Source organism: Thamnophis elegans, chromosome 12, assembly GCF_009769535.1.
Source record: "Thamnophis elegans isolate rThaEle1 chromosome 12, rThaEle1.pri, whole genome shotgun sequence".
Classification (NCBI taxonomy): Eukaryota; Metazoa; Chordata; class Lepidosauria; order Squamata; family Colubridae; genus Thamnophis; species Thamnophis elegans.
Window position 1 is genome coordinate 25,386,416 of NC_045552.1, and position 23,910 is coordinate 25,410,325.

The 23,910-nt window shown below is 46.1% G+C and overlaps 1 protein-coding gene across 1 annotated transcript in view; it reads left to right on the plus strand.

Annotated features, from left to right (window-relative positions):
- The first annotated feature begins 2,831 nt into the window (after positions 1-2,831).
- SMAP2 (small ArfGAP2) overlaps positions 2,832-23,910 on the plus strand; it is a 53,987-nt gene continuing 32,908 nt past the window's right edge. Inside the window, exon 1 of the mRNA XM_032227876.1 lies at positions 2,832-3,995. Coding sequence (XP_032083767.1) covers positions 3,893-3,995 — 103 coding nt within the window. The 5' untranslated portion in view covers positions 2,832-3,892. The remainder of the gene's footprint in view (positions 3,996-23,910) is intronic.

Genomic DNA, 23,910 nt, shown 5'->3' on the forward strand with positions numbered 1-23,910 from the left:
AGTTACATCCTAGTAGGCAGTTGCACCCGAGCAGAAGAGCCACGTGCAGCTACAGGCTCAATCAACATCATAGAGGCAACATCAACGTGGCAGCGTTAGTGGCATGTAAGCATGGCCGAGCGGGCATGGTGATGGACAGGGTCCCCCTGGATGGCAGCCTGAGAGTTGACAGGCAATTTGTAGCCACAAAATGAAAGTGCTAGTGTTTGCACAACACAAAAAATAGGTTATATAAATGGCAAATTAATGGTACCCCAACAGAGCAGGTATAGAAATTCCTTGCAGTGCTGTTGCAGGTTTATCTTGAGAGTGCAGATTTCTCTTATCAGGCAAATGTAGCCCAATGTAATTCCACGACCATTTTAAGATTCTTCTGTTTAAAAGGGGCACATTTTATTATTGGGGCTTGCAAAGTTTTGCTTGCTCTCAGTTTCTTCACAGTATTGCCATCTGCTGGCTGGGGGATTATGGGAATCAAGCCATCTGTCTTAGAACGTGAAATAATAAGAGTTGGAGGTCATCTAGTCCAATCTCCTGCTCAGGCAGGAGACACTATACCAGTGATGGTGAATCTATGGCACATATGCCACATGTGGCACGCAGAGCCATTTCTGGGGGCATGCAAGGCGTTGCTCTGTCAGCAGATGATTTTGGCCTTGATTTTTCGCCTTTTTTCGCCTTCCAGAGGCTTCCCCAAAGCCTCTGGAGAGCGAAAAACTGCCCAATGCGCAAACTGGAGGGAGAAAAACAGTCCAATGGGCAACCAATGGAAGTCAATTCCCAAACTTCCAGTTTGCATGTTGGGCCATTTTTCTCCCTCCGGAGGGTGAAAAACAGCCCAATGAGCAAACCGGTCGGTATAGCGGCTATACCATTTCAGCAGTGGTGAAATTCAATTTTTTTTTACTAACCCACCGGTTCTGTGCGCATGACTTGGTGGGCGTGGCAGGAGGAGGATACTGCAAAATCCGCATTCCCTCCCCACTCCTGGGGCCAGCCAGAGGTGACATTTGCCGGTTCTCTGAACTACTCTAAATTTCCGCTAGTGGTTCTCCAGAACCTGTCAGAACCTGCTGAATTTCACCCCTGCATTTCAGGCTTTCGTTTCCTCCGAAATGCCTCGAGTAATGGAACACCCACAACTTCTTAACAAGTTGAGTTGTTCCATTGGTTGATTGCTCTCACTGTTAGAAAATTTCTCCTTCGTTCTAGGTTGCTTCTCTCCTTGGTTAGTTTTCATTCATTGTTTCTTATCTTGCCTTTTGGTGTTTTGTAAAATACTTGGACCCCCTTTGTCTTATGACATTTATGACGGTGGCCGTGTCCCGGGGTTGCACAATCCCGTTTTGACAAGCAAAGTCCAGGGGGAAACTAGATTCACTCCACAATAGTCTTACTAGTGTTAACAACTGCAGCGATTCACTTAAACCAACGTGGCCAAGAAAAGCCATAAAACGAGGCAAAACTCACTTAATAAATGTCTCACTCGGCCACATACATTTTGGGCTCAACTGTGGTCGTAAGAGGAGTAGTACCTGTACCTATCTCAGCAGAGTTAACTGCAGAGAACAAAGCTTTAACCTTTCCAGATGAAATTGGGAAAAAAGAATTCTAAAACGATGATCGGTTGTTTGTCATCGCAGAGCTGGTTCTGCAATCGGTGATTTCTCTGATCCAATTACACAATTTAACCAATGGAATGGTTTTCCTCCAGAAGTTGTGGGTACTCCAACACTGGAAGTTTTTAAAAATATGTTGGACAACCATTTGTCTGAATTGGTCTAGGGTTTCCTGCCTAAGCAGGGGGTTGGACTAGAAGACCTCCAAGGTCCCTTCCAACTCTATTATTCCATTCGTAGAAGCCCCTCAACTATACGATACCCCTAATCGTGTCTCCCCTATCCTGAAGCTATGAAGTTTTGAGAAATACCGCTGCTCCGAAGGGCTGCAGATTCCCCATCATTCACGGCCGATACAATTTCCCAGAAATGAGGTTTTCATTTGCCTCCAGGCAGCGCTCTTCTGCAAGCGATCAGCCGCTTTCCATTCATCCTGTGAGGCACCGTCCAGCAGGGGCTTTCCCGGCCGTATCTGCAGAGGCCAGGCGCTCAGAATCCAGCCATTTCTCAAGCATGACCTATTCATTCATTCATTCATTCATTCATTCCCTTTTCCCTTCCAGCACCCCCGCCCCAATCTCGCGCTTTTCCTCGCTACGCTGCCCCCCGGGCCCCCGCCTCGCTTTCTTTCATTCATCCTTTCCTCCATTAACGCCCTGTCACCCGCCGGGCCTATTTCGCCCCGCCCCCCGCTCTCTCTCCTGCTCCTCGGATTGGCTATTCGCTCTTCTTGACTGGCGGGCGCGCGACTCAGGTAAGGAGGCGGTCTTCACGGGCAGCCACGCCCTTCCCTCCTCCCCCCCCCCCACCCTACGGCCGCGTTCCGCAGAAGAGAAGAAGCGTTGCGCCTGGCTGTGGGCGGTGCCAGACGGCAAGCCAGGGGTCCACCGGGCCTATGTCGCTCCGTCCCTCGCTCTCCGCCTGCTCTTCCGATTGGCTATTCGCTTTCCTTGGCTGCTGGGCGGGCGGGCGCGGGAGGGCACTCTCGCCTCAGGGGAGGAGGCGGGCCTTCACGGGCAACCACGCCCTCAACTTCCCCCTCCCCACACGCCCGCGTTCCGCAGCAGAGCGAGGTGGGGAAAGAGGCGCATGCGCCTGCCTGTGGGCGGTGCCAGGCGGCAAGAGGGTGGGGAGGAGCCTCTCGTCGGCCGCTGCTTGGAGACGCGGGCGGGTAGGCGGGCGGGCGCGCTCATGCTCCTCCCTTCTTCTCCTCCTCCTCTTTCCACCTCCGTCCTTTCTCCCTCTCTTTCCTTCCTTCCCCCGCACACAGGAGTTGAGAGTGGGGGAGGCTTCTTTCCTCTTTTATGTAGACCCCCCCCAAGGCTGAACCAAACGGGGCTGGGGTGGGGGTGCCTGAAGGGCTGTGGGAGGGGGTTGGGAGCGGCCAATTTGAGGGGGGGACTCTGCCTTGGGGGGTCAGTATTTAGGGAAAGGTGGTGTGTGTGGGGGCAACCCCTTCGTTGCTTGGGGGGGGTCGCTTTCCTCCTTTTGTCCTGCTGGGGTGAGGATCAAAGGCTGGGGTCCCAAGTTAAGACTTGGGGAGTCTCAGAAGGGGGCTTCTCTTAAGGGGAGGGGGCTCACGTCCCTGTTGGTAAGCCCCCACTGATTTGGGGGTTCCCCCACAGGCCTGGGGGAGGGTGGAGGGAGCAAGAGGGGTGCTGCCTGGGTTTGCCGGGGTGGGGGTGGGGCTCTAAGTCCTTCTGGAAAAGAAGCCCAAAGGGGTGGGAGATCCTGAGCCTGCAGACCACCCCCACCTCACAGTGGGCATCCCCATCCTCCAGCTCCAAGGTTGCTCTCGGCCTCTTTGGCCTTGCCCTCAAGGTGCCTGGATTAAGCAGCGTGCCATCTGGGATCCAAGAAGAAGCTGCCGGGGGAGGGGGGGCTTTGCAGGTGTAACCTTTGCCAATCTGCCTTGGGCCAACCAACTGGTGCCTTGTCCGGCATTGACATCCAGGCAAATGGAGAAACGCTTCTTTCAAAGCTGTGGGACAACCTTGAAGGAGGAGGAGGTGGAGCAGGGTATCTGCTGAGAACGAAAGAGGAAGTCCTGCCTGGAGGTTATCTTCTCAAGTCAGCCGCCCCTGGTTATGTAGAAGAGGGAGTAGGGAAGCCCTGGCTGGGTGGCTGCACTTGGCTCTTCTCTCCCTCCCCAGTCGCATGGCCAGAGAGGCTCCTTTCAAGCACTGAGGAAGGAAAGGGTCTTCCTCCCTTTAAATCTCCCCCACCCCCTCCTTTATTTCTTTCCACTTCTACGGAGCCAGCTTTGATCCGCAATGACAGGGAAATCCGTACGGGATGTGGACAGATACCAGGCTGTCCTTACCAACCTGCTGCTGGAAGAAGAGAACAAATACTGTGCAGACTGTCAGGCAAAAGGTAACCTGCGTGGTTTGTAAATGTTGGAGTGTGGCATGTGTGTTTGGTGTGTGTGTGTGTGTGTGTGTGTGTGTGTATGTATCTGACTGTCTTTGGGGCCAGAATGGTCCTTGAATATGGTCTTCCCTATAGAAAGATAGAGGTGACTGAGCATGTGTATGTATACTGGCTGGCATATTTTTTGTGTGTTAAAAGGTGAGCATTTGCCAGTAGCAAGAAATAACGCAAACTCCCACACAGGTAAGCTTTTGCTTTGTATAAGCAGCACCGTAGCGTTGGTTCTAGCCGCCAGCAAGCGTTGTGCATTTCAGACCCAGTCAAGGTCTGTTCCAAACCTCTACTGCAATAGTATGCAATGCAGGTTCCTTCCTGGGAAATATTTGCTGTGAAGGATCTGTGGCTGGGCAGGTTGGGGTTGAGAATTAGAGCGGGCAGCGAAATAGGAAGGTTGCTGGCTTTCCTGAAGGAACCTGTTTGTAATTTAGGGGATGCTTGCTTGCAGTTTCTTACATAATGCCGTCAAAAGTTGGCAGCAGTCATGGTTACAGGTATTCTACCCAGAGAAAGCAAATTGGAATTGAATACTTGGGTTTACCTTTGGTTCACATGTAGAGAAGCATCAGAAAAGAAATGGGTAGGTTGAAGGTAGCAAATATTTGATTCAATCAAAAAGCAAAATCAGCTTTGGGTTTCAAACTTTTTTTTTTGCCTATAGCTGTCTGTCTTTGCTTTAAAAAAAATCCAGCTTCCTATCCAGAAATGGCATACTTTTCTAGTTGATATGGTTGCAGGCAAGTTGGGAAACTTTACACCTAAAAAGGGTTGGCTTTATTGTTTTCAAACTAATTGTGATTTTCAAAATGTATATGAAGAAAGTCTCAGGAAGGCCAATTAAAGATACTGACCCTAAGCAGTTTTTTAGAAGATGCGTCAGAAGAGTTTAGTCATGATATAATTGCTCTACCCCAGGGTCAGAAGAATGAAACATTTGAAGAATGGAATGTTGTTGTTTGTTAGTTGGTTGGTTTATTTTGCTTCTTGCATATATTGGCTTGTTTGCTTGAGTTGGCTGGTGATGGCTTGCTTTTGCATTTACTGTTTAGGGAGGCGCACCTGCTCCTTGCTAGTGACTCTTGTCTCCATACTCATGGTCAGGTTTGTGACTCAGAAGGCCAAATACAGAGATTTTTGCTTCCATCTATGAAGAAAAATATAGGTGACGTACAGCAGTTCAAAGTCCAGTAAAATTAAATGTATATTCAAGCACACTTACTTGGAAGTCAAGTAGCACATTAAAAACACTATGCAAACTCTATGAATTCAGTTTACAAAGCAATACCTGCTTTTGAACATGGCAAATAATTGGTTTTAAGTCTTACCTTAAGTCAATTTTTAACTAAACTTCCACAATATATATCTCTGGCTCCCCATATAATGCTGTTTTCATCTTTTGTCCTAAAAGGGAACTGGGGAGAAACAAATAAACTTCCTACTCTCTTCAGGGCCATTTTCTTGTTATCAGTTGCTAGGTTTCAAATGATCTAGAAAAAATCTAGTAGCTCCTGTTTCAACCAGCCAGCAAATGTTATTAAACCACCTAAGTTTTTCTTTTGAGCTGCAGCTCACTTTATGAGATGCATAAATGGATTGTAGATACAGGTTGTGATTATGTAGAGTCAAATGCTTGAGATAGGCGTACATAGGAATTCAGTAACTGTGTGTGTCTTCTAGCATACCTCATAGATACTCTAGCCATCTGATAAGATGAGCCAAGGCTCACCAAAGCTTTAGCCTTTTAATAATTGAATAAAAATTTGTTAGAAAAGATGCTGTCCCAGACTTCTTCTTTTTTTTTGTTTTTTTTTTGTTTGTTTTGTTTTTTGTTTTGCTACTATAGGCTTTCCTCCTACAATAGGTTGCAAATGGTAGAGCAAATAGCTTTAGTAGTTGAATTGCAGGATTAGGTACAAGAGATACCAGATTTTAGTTTCTGGTAGGGATAAGCTTATATTACCTCATTAAAGGAATAATTTTGTTTTTAAAAAAGGCAGATTTCTTTATGGATAGGTCAGCACTACAGTACTAGAGAGACTCTAAATGCCAGCATTGCGGAATGCTTTGTTTTGCCTTTTTGATGGCTCATTTGCCATTCCATCTTCCTCTTCCTGTTCTTTTTATCAAAGGGTTCCATTCCTGGAAAAAAGTTTCTTGACTTCGTTTGGATGTTTTCCTGTGTATTTGTGGTGCTGACTATTCTAGCCTTCCTCTGCTGGAAGGTTGGATGATATTTGCAGAATATAGAATAGCAGAGTTGGAAGTGTTCTGCGCAAGCAGGAGACCCTATAGCAGAGATGGCTAACCTTTTCCGGACCGAGTGCCCAAAGCGCGCACACAAATGCATGCATGAACCCCCAAAATGCCATCCGTGCATGGCCCCACATTTGCCCCCCCCTGTGCATGCACACCCATATGCCCCTGCCCCTTGCGCATATGTGGCAGAGACCTGAAGACCATATGTGGCAGAGACCTGAAGGCCCGTGGGAGGAGCGCATGCATGTGCGGCAGAGGTGAGCTGGGCCAACGGCTCATGTGCCCACAGAGGGGGCGCTTCACCATCATGGCCCTATAGCATTCGGGAGGAATGGCTGTCTGGTTTCTTCTTAAAAACCTCCAGTGATGAACCCTCCCAACTTCCAGAAGCCAGCCATTCCTCTGATTAATTGTTCTAACTGCCATGAAATTCCTCCTTAATTCTAGGTTGGATCACTCTTTGATAAACATCCATCCCTTATTTCTTGTCCTTCCCTCAGGTGCTTTGGAGAATAGGTGAACCCCCTTTTGTCTGTCACAGCCCCTCAAAAATTGGAAAACTGCTATCATGTCAACCCTGGTCCATCTCTCCCTTAGACCGAATTTCTATCATGCTTCCCTGGGAAGCCAAACTTTAACTTGCTTTTGTGACACTTAGCTAGAAATGCTTTCTAAATATTTCCTGAAGTTTATTTTAAAACCATAGTGGGTCTGGAATTGCACTTTTAATTTAATGTAAAACTGTCTATGTTATTAAAATGAGAAATAAAAATAGGTCATAATTTTAAATCCAAACTATCCAGAGTGTACAAATTATACTTTTTTCGCAGCAGATATTTAAGAGCATAATCAAGGAACACTGGAAAACAAACAAAAACTTTTTAAAAAGTGATTTACCAGCAGAAGAGTGAATAAAAATAAAGATATGGTAAATGGTAAATCAGTCAGCTATGAAAGCACCTACCTATCCATGTTCAAGCTGAAGGTGGGGTCAATGTTCTTAAATAATTTAATGGAGAATGATGAATTGGAGGGGAAAAATTCAAAGTATAGTGTTGGATATTAAAATATCCTATATTTAAAACTATAGAACAATATTAAAATTGAGTAAACATGCAACAAATACCCATCAAAGAATGTATACTGTGAATCATAGATAAAAATTTAGTCTAAGCCAAAAAAATCTACCCTTATTTAGAAAAACATAGGCATTAAAAGTCTTATGTTAAGAGAAATTCAAACCCAGAGGTGGTACAAGTCCATATGCAGAATTATTCATGAATAATGTTCAAGTTAAATTAAATTCTGTATCAACTTTCCTATTCAAATATTGTATCTTTTTGCTTTATTTTTACGTTGTGTCTATTCTATAACTTAATTTGCCATTTTGCTGCAGAGGGGAGTATATGTGAGCATACAGCATCTGGGTCAATGTTAACATATAAAAAATCAGCTTATTATCATTCTTCATGAGAATATAAGTTTTGGTAATATTTAATAGAAAAAAAGCTGGTTGGAAAGAGAATTTAACTTAAAGAAAATTATGATAAATCATCTTCCAGAATTTTTGAACTCTACAGCATTGCCACCAAATATGAAACAATTATGTATTTTCAATTCTTCTTTAAGAAAATGAGTTTTCTTTTTAAAAAAAGCACCTGAGAGGAAGACCAGAAGTAACAAACAGAAACTTACCAGAGAGGCCCAACGTAGAACTAAGGAGAAATTTACTGATACTGAGAACAATTAATCAATGGACCAGCTTGCCTTCAGAAATTGTGGATGCTCCATCACTGGAGATTTTAAAGAAGAGATTGGATAGCCACTTGTACGGAATGAAATAGGCCAGGTTTCCTGCTTGGACAGGGGGTTAGACTAGAAGACCTCCAAAGTCCCTTCCAACTTGGTTATTATGTATTTTGAGTTGTTGTATTTGTTTTAGCAAATGGTGGAGGAATAAAATGCCAGTATAAAACATCTTATTCCATTTTTCCTTAGGGATAATATCTGCAGTACATTTAAGTACTAGCGCCATTCCAATTACAGCATGCAAATTGTCCTGTTTAAATTCTGCATTAATTTAATCAAATAAAATGATTTCTGAGTATCGCTAGTCTTTCACTAACAATTTAGAATAAGCTCCAATAAATGTTTTTGAGTTTTATGTTATAAGCTTTGTTTTTATAATTCCTTTAGAACAGGGCCGTTTCTTTGGATATGTTTTATCCATTTAATTAAACAATTTATATGGTACTTTATCTCAGATGCATATTTTACATTAAAATTAAATTAAATGGGAAATAATAAAAAGAACAATATTAGCTAAATATAACCTACGGTGTTGAGTCCTTTAAGGTAGTTCTGACCCAGTCAAGAATGACAGAGAGAGGTGGTGGGGGGAGAGGGAGGTCATTGAAGTTTTGATTTCTTAGGTTGGTTTATCAGCGATTCTTTGCAATGAGTTTTGAGCATTCCAGGGATCCATCAAGTGGATTTGTTTGTTTCTAGTTGCACAATAATAGTGAAACTGAACAGCTTAGCCAATACTTCCGGTAGCCAGAGTTTGTCACCTCAAATACTCTGTAAACGGTTGCATTGTTCTGGATATCCTTGTAGTCCATTTCATGAGATTTGAAAACATCTGGGTTAAAGAGTTAATCATTAAACTTCAGTTGGAAAATTATATAATGTTGATATAAAATATGACATGTTTCCTCCATTCCACATCAATTAGTTCACAGTGGAAACTGCAGAAATCCAAACTCCTGCTACATTACAGCCCTTTGCTAATATAAAGATAGTTTTCAGAGTTTATGTTTTGAGAGCCAGTTTGGTATTTTACCTGCTAAAGGCATCAGGCTTAGAAACCAGGAATTATGAATTCTAGTCCCACCGGGGGCCAATCACTCTCTCAGCCCTAGGAAGGAGACAGTGGCAAAACATTTCTGGAAAATCTTACCAAGAAAACATGAAGGGCTTTCCAGCAGAGATGGTCTTTAGCAGGTTCTGACCAGTTCTGGAAAACCTGTAGCAGAAATTTTGAGTAGTTCGGAGAACCGGCAAATACCACCTCTGACTGGTCCCGCCCCCCATCTACTGTATTGTCTGCCTCCCGAGTCCCAGCTGATCGGGAGGGAATGGGGATTTTGTAGTAACCCATGCCCCAGAACCAGCAATAAAAATTTTTGAATCCCACCACTGCTTTCTAGGCAGTCTCTGATAATCAGACATGATTGAAGGGAAGAGGGGGGGAAATTGGAAGGAGAGTTGGGGAAAAAATACTTGGGTACTATCTTGAACCATCCTTCGTTTTCCTTGTAATCATCAATGAAACAGTTGCCAGCATCTTTTTTTTTTACATTGAAATGATTTCATGTCTGATAATTGGGCTGGAGAAGGATATGCCTGGAAGCAGGCATGATTTAGATATTCTTTTCATTGGCAAACATTAAGTGTTACCTTCCCTTGTCATATCTCATATTTACTGGTTGATAAGATTAGGCAAAAGCTTTCCATTGATTGCTAAGCAAGATAGTTGTTTAGTGAGTCTTGCCCAATTTTACAATCTTTCTTGTCACAGTTGTTAGGTGAATCACTGCAGTTGTTGAGTTAGTAACCTGATTGTTAAGTGAATCTGGCTTCCCCATTGGCTTCGCTTGTCTCAAAAGGGGACCACACGATCTCCAGACATTGCAACTGTCATAAATACCTGCCAGTAGCCAAATGTCTGGATTTTGATCATGTGACCATGGGGATGTGGTAATAGTCATAAGTGTACAAAACAGTCATTTAGTGGCTTTTTCAGTGCTGTTGTCACTAAACAAATGGTTGCAGGTCGAGGACTACCTAATCTAATTTGAATGTACTCTGTCTTTTTAAACTCCTCTTTAGTGTTTCAAAGTTTATTCCTTATATTATGGTTTATTTTGCATCTTTCATGAAATTTTGGTAAATTGGATGGATTCCTATATGACTTCAGAATCTGAAAAACTTGTTTGTTCTGATAAATAAACAGGCAGTCTTCAGCTCACAGCCACAATTGGACTTGGAGCGTCCCATTACTAAATGAAGTGGTTGTTAAGTGAGACACATAATTTTGCAACCCCTTTGGTGGCGGTTGTTCACAAAATTGTTCAAGCAAATCTGGCTTCCTCCATTGAGTGCTTGTTGAAAGTCACAAATGGCAATCACATGAGCCCAGGACACTGCAACTGTCCTGAATATATGCCAGTTGCCAAGCCCCCAAATTTTGATCATGCGATTGTAGGGACGTGAAGATGATTGTAAGTATGATAACTTTGAACTGTCACTAAACGAATGGTGAACAAACAGGCCATTTTGCTCAGCTGTTAGGGAAATTATTTTGCTTTTTTTTTTTTTCAGTTGTGGACAATAACAGTTCAGTAACCATTTCACCTCGTATCAGTCAACCATTTCGGTTTCAGTTCATGTGGGAGAGTTAAATATAAGACACGTTATGGGTAATGAGTATTTACTCAGTGGGATGCCCTCTGTTTTCCCTGGTACCTGGAGATTCAGTTGCTAGAGAGGCATGGCTGACACACCTGCCACTTCTTCAAGATGGCAAAGATCTGTGCCTGAGGTTGGGTGCCGTCTCCTCTTTCTTCCCATAGATGGAGAGAGAAAACTATTATATTCCCTGTTTTTTTTTTTTTTACACCTATCCAATTGTGTCTTTTAATTGTCTTTTCTGTAATGCTTTCTTTTCTGTTGTTCCATGTATGGATTCTCAGAATAAGAGCTGTTATAAACCCACTTCTCTTTCATTTTATACTTAACTGGAAAGACTTTTATATGGAAAGATTTTTTCCCCTGACCACAAATTTGTACTGTGTTACTCATCTTTTTCTGAGAAATCTCTCCCCTTTGTGTTGCATCCTCATTCTGTGTATATGTTTTGCCTCTGTGTGTGTTGATCAGAGGATCAACTTGAGTCCAGGTCAATCCTTCCCTAATGCATCTCTTGAGGAAGGCCGAGAATACAAGCTGCTTCAAATCCTAAATATAAACATCTCAGTTATTAGACATTAGTTAGTTAGCTGCATGCTTAGTGCTTGTTCTCATAGAGTCTGTGCATCAATTCTGTCAGATGTTTCTCCATTAAAAAAAAAGAATAGATAATTTTATTTTTTTCCCAATTGAGATATATCACTATAAACTACTAGATATTCTGAGTAAAAAATACAAGCTTCTTTGCTGAAGTTAAGAGGCATGTTGTCCCTTCTCCACTAGGTCTGTATCATCTCGAGAAATAGGATGGGTTTTTTGTGTATCAAGAGACCTGCTTTATTTGGGAAAGGGCTGCATTTTCCATCTAAAATGTGCTAGGGTAGTGAATAATGATTATAATCATTATAATCTCATTATAAGTGATTATAATATCTCTGGATTAGTGCAGTGGGCCTCAATAACCTTGTGAGGCCAAATGTGTCTTGCAGAATTGGGATGATGAATTGGGATGATGATGATGATGAAGGTTAGTTTAGAGCAGCGGTCATCAACTGGTGCTCCATGTACCACTGGTGGTTCATGAGAAAATGTTGGTGGGCCGCAGAAAAAAATATTTGCATTTTTTATATTGCACTAAATCAAGGGTCCTCAAACTACAGCCCCTCCGCCGGATACATGAAATGAACGTTTGTGTTGCAGTGTCTTTTTGTGTGGGTTGGAGGAAGGCAGAAATTCCAACTTAGGGTCTGCTTCAGCCTCCTGGTGTGGGGCTTTGGGCGAAGGCTGGAGGGAAGTGCCTCTGGGGGTGAAGAGCCGGAGGGCCTCGTTCCAGTGGGACTGTATCATGGCCTGGAACTGGCTGACCATCTCAGCCCGCTGAACCTCCAGTCACCAATACCTGGCCTTGCACTCCCACAGGTCTTCCCTCTGCTTGGAAAACCTATGCTTGTAGTCCTCAGTGAGGTGCTTCTGCTGAGCCTCCTTCTCGGTCAGATCCAATTTGAACTGAGCTGTTTTGCCAATTCTTTCTCATGGTGGCTGCTTAGCTCCAGCAACTGCTTCCTGTTGGAGCCCTAAGCAGACTGGGTGGGCAGGCGAGTAGAGGCCGGCAAGGCACCCCTCGACGTGAGTGACATCAAGTTGGCCATGCCCACTGAGTCACATGACCACCTTGTCATGCCCATCCAGCTGGTCATTAGGCAGATCATATTAGTGGTGCGCAAGATTTAAAATTATGAATTTAGTGGTCCCTGAGGTCCGAAAGGTTGGTGACCCCTGGTTTAGAGCAGCAAGTCCCCAACCTTTGCGTCTTGGCGACCTGGTTCCAGGGGAGAAGGGAACTACTCCGTTCAGGAGCGGCAGGCCAATGAGCACACACACAATTGCCCACCGGCCGGCCGCTCATGTAAGTTGAGCTGCATGCAGGCTCCAGCCAGCCCCTCACGCAGCCCCATTCCAAATAAGCCACAGCTTGGTAGTGGGCTACAGACCAGAGTTTGGGGACCTCTTGGTTTAGAAGACAGGTAACAATCCTGATATTTAATGAGAGTCACTTTTACAGCAAATTATCAGCTTCCATCTACAGACACTGATTTGCAAAGCGAGTGCTTGTGTATAGTTGCTTCTTTTTCTGACATTGTTTTGTCTCCTATTGAGCCATGGGGGCCTTGCTCTGCTGCATGGCTCAAGTCCAAGTGAAAGAAAATGGTCTGACCTGATTTGCCGTGTTGTAATAGGTTATTTCGTGACAAATGTGCTCTGGATGCCGTAATCAGAAGCAGCCTTCCTTTTCTCTAGAAAATATACAGGTACTCCTCGACTTATAGCCATTCGTTTAGTGTAGGTTCAAAGTTACAGTGGCACTAAAAAAAGTAACTTGTAATTGGTCCTTGCACTTAAGGCCATTGTAGCCACCCACACCCCCAAGACAAAATTTGGGCACGTGACAACCGGCCTGTGTTTAAGCATCTGAGTTCACTCAATTGCCATTTGCGACCTTTCCAGCTGGCTTCCAACAGAGTCAATGTGGGAAGCCATATTGGCTTGAAAATCATATGATTCGCTTAACAACTGCTGTGATTTGCTTAACAACCCAACAAAAAAAATAGTCACAGAATTGGGGACAATGCACTTAACAACCGCCTTGCTTAGCAGTTGAAATTCTGTTCTCAGTTGTGGTCACAAGCTGAGGATAATCCGTAATGCAGCTTGGACTACATGGTAGAAGCAAAGAATGAGGGGGGGGGGCACAGCAAAAGTTGGGGATACACACTTTTTCTCTGTCGCCTGCCGGCCTCCCACAGACCTGAGCAGGAAACAAATTTCACCAGAAAGCTAAAACGTGCTTCATATAGATTGGTTGTTAAAGCAGAATCTCGCAACTCCTGACTGGGCTGCTCCTCCTTCCCCTTTTGCTCCACAGTGAAACAGGAAGGCATCTGCCCGAGTCACTTCCCGGTACTAGCTCACTTCTCAAGACTTAAAACAAGGTTGATGTGATGAAATGTTGTGAGGAGGTGGAGTCTCAGGAGGGAGGATTCCAGAGGAGTAAGAAGCAACTTAGCTCAGATATTATATGTGAAGGAAATAATTGTTGTTAGTTGCGAAATCATGTCCGACCGATCGCAACCCCATGGACAACTCCAGGCCTTCCTGTCCTCTACCATCCTCTTGAGTCCATTTAAGCTCATGCCTGCTGCTTCGGTGACTCCATCCAGCCACCTCATTCTCTGTTGTCCCCTTCTTCTTTTGCCCTCGTTCCCAGCATCAGGCTCTTCCCCAGTGAGTCCTTCCTTCTCATTAGGTGGCCAAAGTATTTGAATTTCCTCTTCAGGATCTGGCCTTCTAAAGAAGGTTGATCTCCTCTAGGACTGATTGGAGTCTCACAGGAGTCTTCTCCAGCTCCAGAGTTCAAAGGCCTCCATTCTTTGGCCCTCAGCCTGTCTTATGGTCCAGCTTTCACAGCCATCCATTGCAACTGGGAAAACCAGAGCCTTAACTATATGTACTTTTGTTTGTTGCCTCTGCTTTTTAGTATGCTGTCTAGATTTGCCACAGCTTCCCTCCCCAGGAACAAGCATCTTTTAATTTCTTGGAAGGAAAGAATAGTTCCTAATAGTTCTCAGAATGCAGGGAGTCCTTGACATGCAACAATTCATTTAGTGAAATTATGGCACTGAAAAATGTGACTTATGACCGTGTTTCACACTTAGAACCCTTTCAGCATCCCCCTGGTCACGTGGCCAAATTTCAGATGCTAGGCAAGTGGTTCATATTTATGACTGCTGCTGTGTCCCAATGTCCCAACTGATCAGCTTTTGCAACTTTCTGAGAAACAAAATCAATGCGGAATCCAGATTCACTTAACAACCGTGTGATTAAATTAACAAATGCATTGGTTCACGTAACAACTCTGGCAAGAAAAGTCATAAATTCGAGGACTACCTGTATATTGTAGATGCAGATACTAGAGAGATAAATTTTCTGGCGAGCATTTGTCTCTAGGTGTTACACCACAAAGAACCCAATTTGCAAGAATCACCATGTGTCACTCTCGGTTGTAGGCCTGACAGTTTCAGCCTCTTTGACAGTTTTTGCATATTTCCATCAAGGTCATCCTCCTTACTCTCTGCACTCATCTCCTCCCTCCCTTCCTCTTTCTGATATCGCCACCCCCACCCTGGAACAGGCTGCAGGAAAGGTAAAGGTAGACTTGAAAATATCTTTCAGGGTGCTGCCAATTAGGCTGAGAAAAACCAAGCTGGGAAAATGAGTAGTTCTAGGATTGCAAATTGTCCGTCCTGCTGTATATATTTCCATCATCCCACAGGCAGAAATAAAAAAGAGGCATCTTCCAAACCTGCTTATAAGAATGAATAAATCATGGTTGAATCAGGGGTAAATTTTTCAAGCATGTCTCCGTGGAAGGCAACTTTCTTAGAAAAGAAATGCCCCTTGTGCCAATTTGCTGCCTGCTATGTGAGAACCTGCTTGGGCTGATTGCACCACCGAAATGATTCTCTAGTAACCAACGACATGCTTAATATGGTAAAAACTTGACATGGTGCTACAACAAAGTAAATTCACCGAGGCAATTCCCCCCCGCCCCCAGTTATTTGCAGCTATATATAAGAAGTGAGAATTAAGGTCGCTTTTATGTCCAGCTGCACTCCAGTTACACTAAATTATGCTGTTGGTTGTGTTGAATGAGAACTCATGAACGTCAGACTGTATCAGGAAAGAGAAGATGGCTTAGGTTAAAAAAAAACAGTCTATTTCCCTGGCTTCAAGCACATCTACAGATAAAGGTAAAGGTTCCCTTGCACATGTGTGCTAGTTGTTCCTGACTCTAGGGGGTGGTGGTCATCTCTATTTTTAAGCCATAGAGCCAGCGCTGTCTGAAGGTATCTCTGTGGTCATGTGGCTGCATGACTGAATGCCGAAGGCGCATGGAACGCTGTTATCTTCCCACCAAAGGACGTCCGTATTTTCTACTTGCATTTTTACATGCTTTCAAACTGTTAGGTTGGCTAAAGCTGGGACAAATAACAGGAGCTCACACGGCGCTAGGGATTCAAACCACTGAACTACCCACCTTCTGATCAACAAGCTCAGCGTCTTAGCCACTGAGCCACACGTCCCTTATCTACAGGTAGTCTTTGCTTAACGACTGGTTGCTTAGTGACTGTTCGAAGTTATGACAGACCCCTCTAGAACTTCTTATGACTTGGTCCAGAATTCTGAAAGCTGTACAAAAACACCCTGTGGTCATGTGATCACATTTGACCATAGTTTTTGATATAATTTGTAGGTTTCCAGCCTTTACTTCTGGTTTCTAGCAAAACACACCCGTTAAAAGAAACAGGTTTACTTAACAAGCATAAGGTAATGGTAAAGGTTCTCCTCACACACACAGTATGTGCTAGTCATTCCTGACTCTAGAAGCGGTGTTCATCTCCATTTCAAAGCCGAAGAGCCAGCGCTGTCCGAAGACATGGTCATGTGGCCTGCATGACTAAAAGTCGAAGCCACACGGAACGCTGTTCCCTTCCCACCAAAGGTGGTTCCTTTTTTTCTATTTGCATTTTTACGTGCTTTTGAACTGCTAGGTTGGCAGAAGCTGGGACAAGCAATGGGAGCTCACTCCATTACGTAGCACTAGGGATTCAAACCACCCAACTGCCGACCTTTCTGATCGACAAGCTCCCTTAATGACCATCTCAACTTACAATCATAGTTCCCGGCTTCATTATGGCCATAAGTCAATGGCTACCTGTACTCTTTTTTTCCTGTTATATTCCAAAGATCCTGTTGCATTAATGTCCAGTGATGACCTGGAGAAAGGATAACATGTTTTGTTTTGTTTTTTCAAGGAGCCCATGGTAAAACTGAGTCAAGGTAGTCTTTGCATGTAGAAAAAGACCAGATGTGCTTGTGGGAAAATCACAGCTGGAAACATGATTACATACAACTGAATCCCCTAAGATTCAGCACTGAGATACACAAATGAAATGGTTCAGATTGTAGGACTATGATAGATGCTGTTAAATAGCAGGCAGGGGTTGAGTGGAGTTTAATGAAGAGTCTGTTGAGTTTTTTATTTAAACAAAGATTCCTCTTTTGGTAGCAGATAGAAAAGTTTTTGCTTCGAACCAACCCACCTTATGATCTTTATTCTCAGTACTTAATCGTAACATTTTATTTCACTTTGTAATATCAAGCACTTCCTGTGAGTAAGGTTGAGAGTTTGAAGTTAAAACACCTTGACTCCAATCAGAAAAGTTTCTAGGTTCTTGCTAAGCCCGGCCACCATCAAAACCTCTGGATGTCAACTTCAGACTTCTCCATACTTGGTGGTTTTCATTCCATCATGGCCCATGGACACAACAGTTTCCAATTGTATGGATCAAACTGTGGTTGAGTGCAGTCATGTCCATTAGAATTCCAGTGGCCCTTTTAGCTCATGGAAGCTGCATTGGGGGTTTTCAGATGGTCTAGGCCGTGATGGCAATCCTATGGCATCCTTCATTTTGAGGATTCGCTTATGTGCGTGCTTCTCCCCACCCCTCCCCCGCACCCCATTCTGGGCCTGGAAGCCCCTCTACACCAACCTGGAAGCCAAAAATGGGTGAGGGCGCATGTGTGGGGGATGCACGCACATGTGTGGGAGTTGTGCATGCGTGCTTTGGGCACTCGGCATCCAAAAGGTTAGCCGTCACTGATCCAAGCTATTGCCTTAAATTTCTATTTTCGTTTTGTTTTGTACACTTTTATGTTTTCCGTGCTTTCAAAATGTAACATGTTTACATTTTGTTTCCAGGTCAGACTCAGCTAGAAGTGGAAATGTTTTAGCTTTGTTTCCATTGTGGACAATAAGAACAGTTCCATAATCATTTCAAGGCTTTGGTTTCAGTTCATGTGAGAGAGTGACATAGAAGTAGCTTCTAAGAATATCGTGAAAGCCAGTAGTCAAAACAGTTTTTAGAAACTGGAACTTCCTTTTCAAAAAGATTAGGAAGTGATTACAAGTTAGCAACTCCCCAAAGCCTTAGTAAGACCACACCTAAAGTACCGTATCCAGTTTTGGTCATTACACTATAAAAAAGATGTTGAGACGCTAGAAAAAGTGCAGAGAAGAGCAACAAAGATGATTAGGGGACTGGAGACTAAAACATGAACTGGGCATGGCTAGTCTAGTGAAGAGAAGGACCAGGGGAGACATGATAACAGCATTTCAATATTTGAGGGGCTGCCACAGAGAGGAAGGGATCATGCTATTTTCTAAAGCACCTGAAGGCCAGACAAGGAATAATGGATGGAAACTGACCAAAGAGAGATTCAACCTAGAAACAAGGAGGAACTTTCTGACGGGTGAGAACAATCAACCCATGGAACAGAAGTTGCCTTTGGAAGTTGTGGGAGCTTCATCATTGGAGGCTTTCAAGAAGAGTTTGGATTGCCATTTGTCGGAAATGGTGTAAGGTCTTTCTGCTTGAGGGCGGGTTAGACTAGATGACCTACAAGGTCCCTTCCAACTCTGTTAATCTGTTAAATCTGTTAAACTGTCTCTTTTTCTTTCTTTATTACGTTGGGCACAGGAGATTTGACATCTTAAGCAAGGGGCACAACTTTATTAATTCCTTGGAGTTTTAACCCGTCTTTCCTCCAGAAGCTGAAGGCAACATGCATCTCTTTCTCTACCAACTGTTCCCCTTAAAAACAACTTTGTGAGGTACATTACACTGAGAGATAACAACTAGTACACAAGTATCTGATGCCAGTCCTTCAAGGAATGCTAGATGTAATCACCAAAATCATTAACACTAACATTACTTTTATTATATGGCTACAACACCAGGATCTGAATCTGCATCCCCACTGGCCTTTATCCTAAAAAGAATTAGGGGAGGTCACGATTGAAATGTTTTCCTTTTCTGCTTTGAGCTGAGATTACTCTGCCTATTGTCTTGGATGCAGCTCTTCCTCGAGGTTATCCTCACAGCCCATTGCCTAGTGAGTTTCCATAGCTGAGGGTGGATTTGAACCTGGACCTTCCCAGTTCAAATGGGACACATTAATCACTATACTAGCATATTAGCTGTTTTCCAGAGGAAGAGAGGGAGTGGTCATGTGTGGGTATTCTCAAAGCCTGATTGGTCCAAAGACTGAGAGCAAACTTTTAAATACTGGTGCCTTCCAATCCTAGCCCAGTTTCCTCTCAGTCTTCTTGGTCCAAGCACTGTTGAGAATATTTCTGGTAGGATTTCTGTTTATTCCAATATGATTTTTCATTGGGTTTAATTGGGCATTTAAAGTTTCCTAAATTCTAAATTTTGCAGCTGCGGCCCCAAGGGACAGTTCTCTGCCTCAGGCGGTTGGGGAGGGCCTTGTAGGGCATTTTGCCTCCCCCCCGCGGGCCCGGCACCTCAGCCCTTTCCCCAGGATTACGGGGGTTCCAGCTCCTCATTCAGCTGCTGAAGCGGCACCTTTAATTGCTTGTGAAGCCGAGGGAAGCGACTGTGGCACCACGAGGTGTGCACAAGCCGTCCGCGGAGCCGCCGATCGATCCAGGCAGCTGCCGCACTTCTTTCTTTACCTTTGCATTCTGCAAGTGGCCTTTGGGGGAGGGAGGTGCGTGCCTGGATGCCGCGTGGCCTCCCCCGACTTTGCTGGAAGCGGCACGGGTTGCTAGAAGCCCGACTGAGCTGCTGAGACTGGTCTTTGGCTTCCTCATGGTGCGGAGGGTTCGGCGGCCATTTTTATTTGCTGCCACATGCGCGAGGAGCGCGCTTCGGCCTATGGCAGCTCGGGCCTAATTCTGCGCAGGAGCTAGCAGGCCCAGGTCCCGGTGGGGCCTACAGAGGCTTGGAATCCTCCTCCATGTGACTGACATGTGAGTAAACAATGGATGAGGATTCAGAGATCCCCCAGGGCCAGGTGGTGGGCCCAATGAGGGGTGGGGAAGGCCTTGTGCAAGGGGTGGAGCCGGGGTTCCCCCCCCCCCGGGTTCTTTGACTGCCCAGCACTCGTCTAGGTCCTCCACCAGGGAGGAGGCCAGGAGGCATAGGGCGATTGAAAAAACATTTGCCAGGGCAGGGAGGCAGGCCAAGTCATCTGGGCCCTCATCCAGGGATAGATCCTGGTCCCCTCTCGGGCCTCTCTCTGCATGCTCTTCTCCTAGGGGGTTTAGCCCTTCTTCTCCCTCGGTCTCTCCCGACAGGCCTCATTCCTATTCCAGGAGGAGGGGGTCTCCCTCTCCCTCCCCTTCAAGAGATCCTTTAGAGGGTACATCTAGGGGACCCTGCCCTTCATGCAGGTTGGCTCCCCGGAGGCCTAGTTCTACTTAGGGTGATATAGAGGATTTGGATCAACTCCCTGAGGGTCTTAAAAAGCTTATTTCTGCTGCCATTTTGCAGGGCATTGCCCAGCGGGATAGAAGCTCCCACTCTTCCAGGCATGGGGGTCTGGGCCGTGCCCAGTATAGGGCTTCCTCTCCTTCCATGGTTAGCGAAGCCGGGCCATGGTTCGACATGGTCTCAGGTTAGAATTTCTCTCCACCCCTCCGAATCTCTTCAGGTCGTTCCCTCCATCCCGGAGTCTGGAGCGCCGCTGCCTGATGGATCAGGCTATCGCCCACCTTCTCGATGTTCAGGCGTTGGAGGCAGTTCCCCTAGTGGAACGGGGCCTTGGCCACTACTCCAACCAGTTCGTGGTTCCGAAGAGTTCGGGCGGCTGGAGGGCAGTTCTGGACCTCAACCGCCTGAACCGTTTTCTGGTGTATAGGCGATTCAGGATGTCCTCCCTCAAATCTATCCTTCAGGGCATCCGAAAGGGGGACTTTTTGGCTTTGGTGGACCTCACGGAGGCCTACCTTCACATTACAATTCTGCCCGGTCATTGCAAGTTTCTGAGATTCTCACACGGGGCCCGCCACTACCAGTACCGGGCTCTTCCCTTCGGGCTGGCCTCGGCCCCCAGGGCGTTCATGAAGTTTCTGGCGGCTCATCTGTGCTCCATCCCGGTGCGGCTCCAATGTTATTTAGACAATCTTGTTCAGGCGGGGTCTCTTCCTCAGGCCATATCGGACCTTCAGCTCACCATCCGGAGTCTTCAGAATCTAGGATTTTCTGTAAACTTTCCCAAGAGCCACCTCTCCCCTGCACTTGGGGACGGTCATAGACTCCGTGTCGGGGGTGGTACGTCTGTCTGAGGAGCGCCAGAGCAGTCTGCGCCAACTGACGGGAAACGTTTGTGGAAGTCAGTTAGTTTCGATTCTCACGTTATCGCAGTTGTTGGGCAAGATGGTCTCTTGTATAGGGATAGTCCCATGGGCCCGACTCCACCTTCGGCCCCTCCAGTGGGAACTCATCCCATTCCAGAAGGGGCGATTGAGCAATTCTCTTCGGATTCTCCACCTCCCGGTGGGGTCCAGTCCTCGCTGGGGTGGTGGCTCTCCACGGCCATTCAGCAGGGTTGCTGCTTCCGGGAGCCGGACAGGTTGACCATCACCACGGACGCGAGTCTGTTTGGTTGGGGGGGCCTGGTGGGTTCCCGATTGGCTCAGGGCAGGTGGACGGCCTCGGATCTCCGCCACAACAGAAATTGGTTGGAGCTGAAGGCAGTCTGCCTGTCTCTGCTGCACTTTTGGACCTCAGTGGAGAAGCGTCATGTGCTCCTCCTGACGGACAATGTGGCTATCAAGGCTCACATAAAATATCAGGGGGGGACTCATTCTCGAGCTTTCTGACTGGAGGCTCTGAGGCTGGGCGCCTGGGCGGAGAGGCACCTGTTGTCCTTGGTGTCAGAGCACATCTCTGGGCTCTCCAACCACCAGGCGGATTGGCTGAGCCAGGCGACTCTGGACAATGGCGAGTGGCAGCTCCATCCGTTGTTTCGGAGGATGTTGGAAGTTTGGCACTCCGCTGGTGGATCTGTTCGCCTCTCCTGCGAACTCACAGCTTCCCCGATTTTTCACCCGTTTTCAGAGGGCACAGAGTGGCCCTCGGGCCTTCTATACGCCTTTCGTCCCGGGGACCATCAAGAAGGTGGTAGCGGAGAAGGCACTAGTCATAGTGGTGGCCCCTTATTGGCCCAGGAGGCCCTGGTTTGCGGACCTAGTCCAGTTGTTGGTGGCCCCTCCGTGGAGGATTCCGCAGGAGGAGGTGGTCTTGCAGCAGGGGGTCCTGGTTCACCCGGAGCCCCAGTGGCTCCATCTGACCGCCTGGCTCTTGAACAGCAGATACTAAGGGGGGCTAACCTGTCCTCCGGAGTCATTCGTACCATTGAGGCGTCTAGGCGTCCTTTGATGACCCGCATCTGCAACTCCACCTGGGCGGCCTTTGTCCGGTGGTGTTTCCCTCTTGGCATTTCCCCCGACAGGGCCACTATTCCCAATGTCTTGGACTTCCTGCAGAAGGGTCTTGACGACGGGCTGTCACAGAATACTTTGCGCCGCCAGGTGACGGCTTTGCCTTCGGTCTTGGGGAGGGGTTCTTCTTCCCTTTTTCATGTTCCCCTGATCAAGCATTTTCTGAAGGGGGCAGCTAATCTCAGGCCTCCCTCCGTCCATAGGTTCCCTATGTGGGATCTTCCCCTAGTTCTCAGGGCCTTGACGGGGCCTCCTTTCGAACCTATCCGGTCTGTTCATCTAAGGTTGTTGTCCCTAAAAGTGGCTTTTCTGGTAGCGGTTACACCCGCCAGGCGCATTTCAGAACTGGGCGCCCTGTCTTCCAGGGACAACCTTTGTCATTTTCACCAGGACAGGGTGGTGCTTCGCCTTGAACCTGCCTTCTTCCCGAAGGTAAACACTCCTTTCCATAGAGTGCAGGAGATCATCCTGCCTGATTTTTGTCCAGGTCTGTCCAACGATAGGGAGAACGTGCGCCACGTGCTGCGGATTTATCTCCGGCGAACCGCGGGGATCCGTAGGACGGAAGCCTTGTTTGTTTCGTTCCAGCTAGGAACGTTAGGGTCTAGGGTGTCTTCGGCAACCATTGGCCGTTGGCTGCGTCAGGCCATTGTGGAGGCCTATGGGGCGGCTGGTCGTCCAGCCCCATCAGGGATAACAGCCCATTCTAGTAGAAGTGTCGCGACCACAGCAGCATGGGCCACGAGGGCCCCCTTTGAGGACATTTGTCGAGCAGTCACTTGGGCTTCTCCGACGCCCTTCATCCGACATTATCGCCTGGATGCCTTTGCCTCGGCAGACGCGTCCTTTGGTCGGAAGGTCTTGCAGAGGGTGGCTGCCGATGCTCCCCTTGGACCTTAGGGGTCGGTTGTGCTCCCTCCCTGGGACTAAAGCTTGGGTATGTCCTACACATGACCACTCCCTCTCTTCCTCTGGAAAAAGAACGTTGATCTTACCTGAATGTGTCTTTTAAGAGGAAGAGAGGGAGTGGTCACGACCTGCCCTGAGGTTTTCCTTTTGGGTCAAGGGGAGAGCCCGGGTGTTTCCCGGGAAGGGGGGTTGTTGTTGTGTTTGTTGTTTTCAGTTCTACCGTTCGCCTTCGAGGAAACTGGGCTAGGATTGGAAGGCACCAGTATTTAAGAGTTTGCTCTCAGTCTTTGGACCAATCAGGCTTTGAGAATACCCACACGTGACCACTCCTTCTCTTCCTCTTAAAAGACACGTTCAGGTAAGACCAATGTTCTTTCAGACATAGCCAACCAAGATTGGAACAATATCCAATTCAGAAATGTTCCTTCCCAAGTTTGTCTCCTCCCTTGCCTGATTTTTTAAAAGGCTGTTTTAAATGAACATTTTTTAAAGGGTATAGAGTTGTGTATGTATACAGTATGTTGTTGGTTTATAGAAAAAGGGTTGGATATTGCATATAGAATCATGGGTCTGGAAGGGACCTTTGAGGTCTTCTAGTCCATACCCCTACCCAAGGCAGGAGTCCTTATACAATCCTGGACAAATGGTTGTGCAATCTTTTCTTGAAAACCTCCAGCAATGGAGCACCCACAATTCTGGGAGGCAAGCTATTCCATCGCTTAATTGTTCACAATGTAATTCCTCCTTAAGTGGTATCTATTAATTTCAGAAAGCCTCCTCAGATCTTTCTGAGCTGTCATAGATGGATATGAAAGTGCCCTGAGAATTACATGACAAATGGAAACCTTAACATTGGTT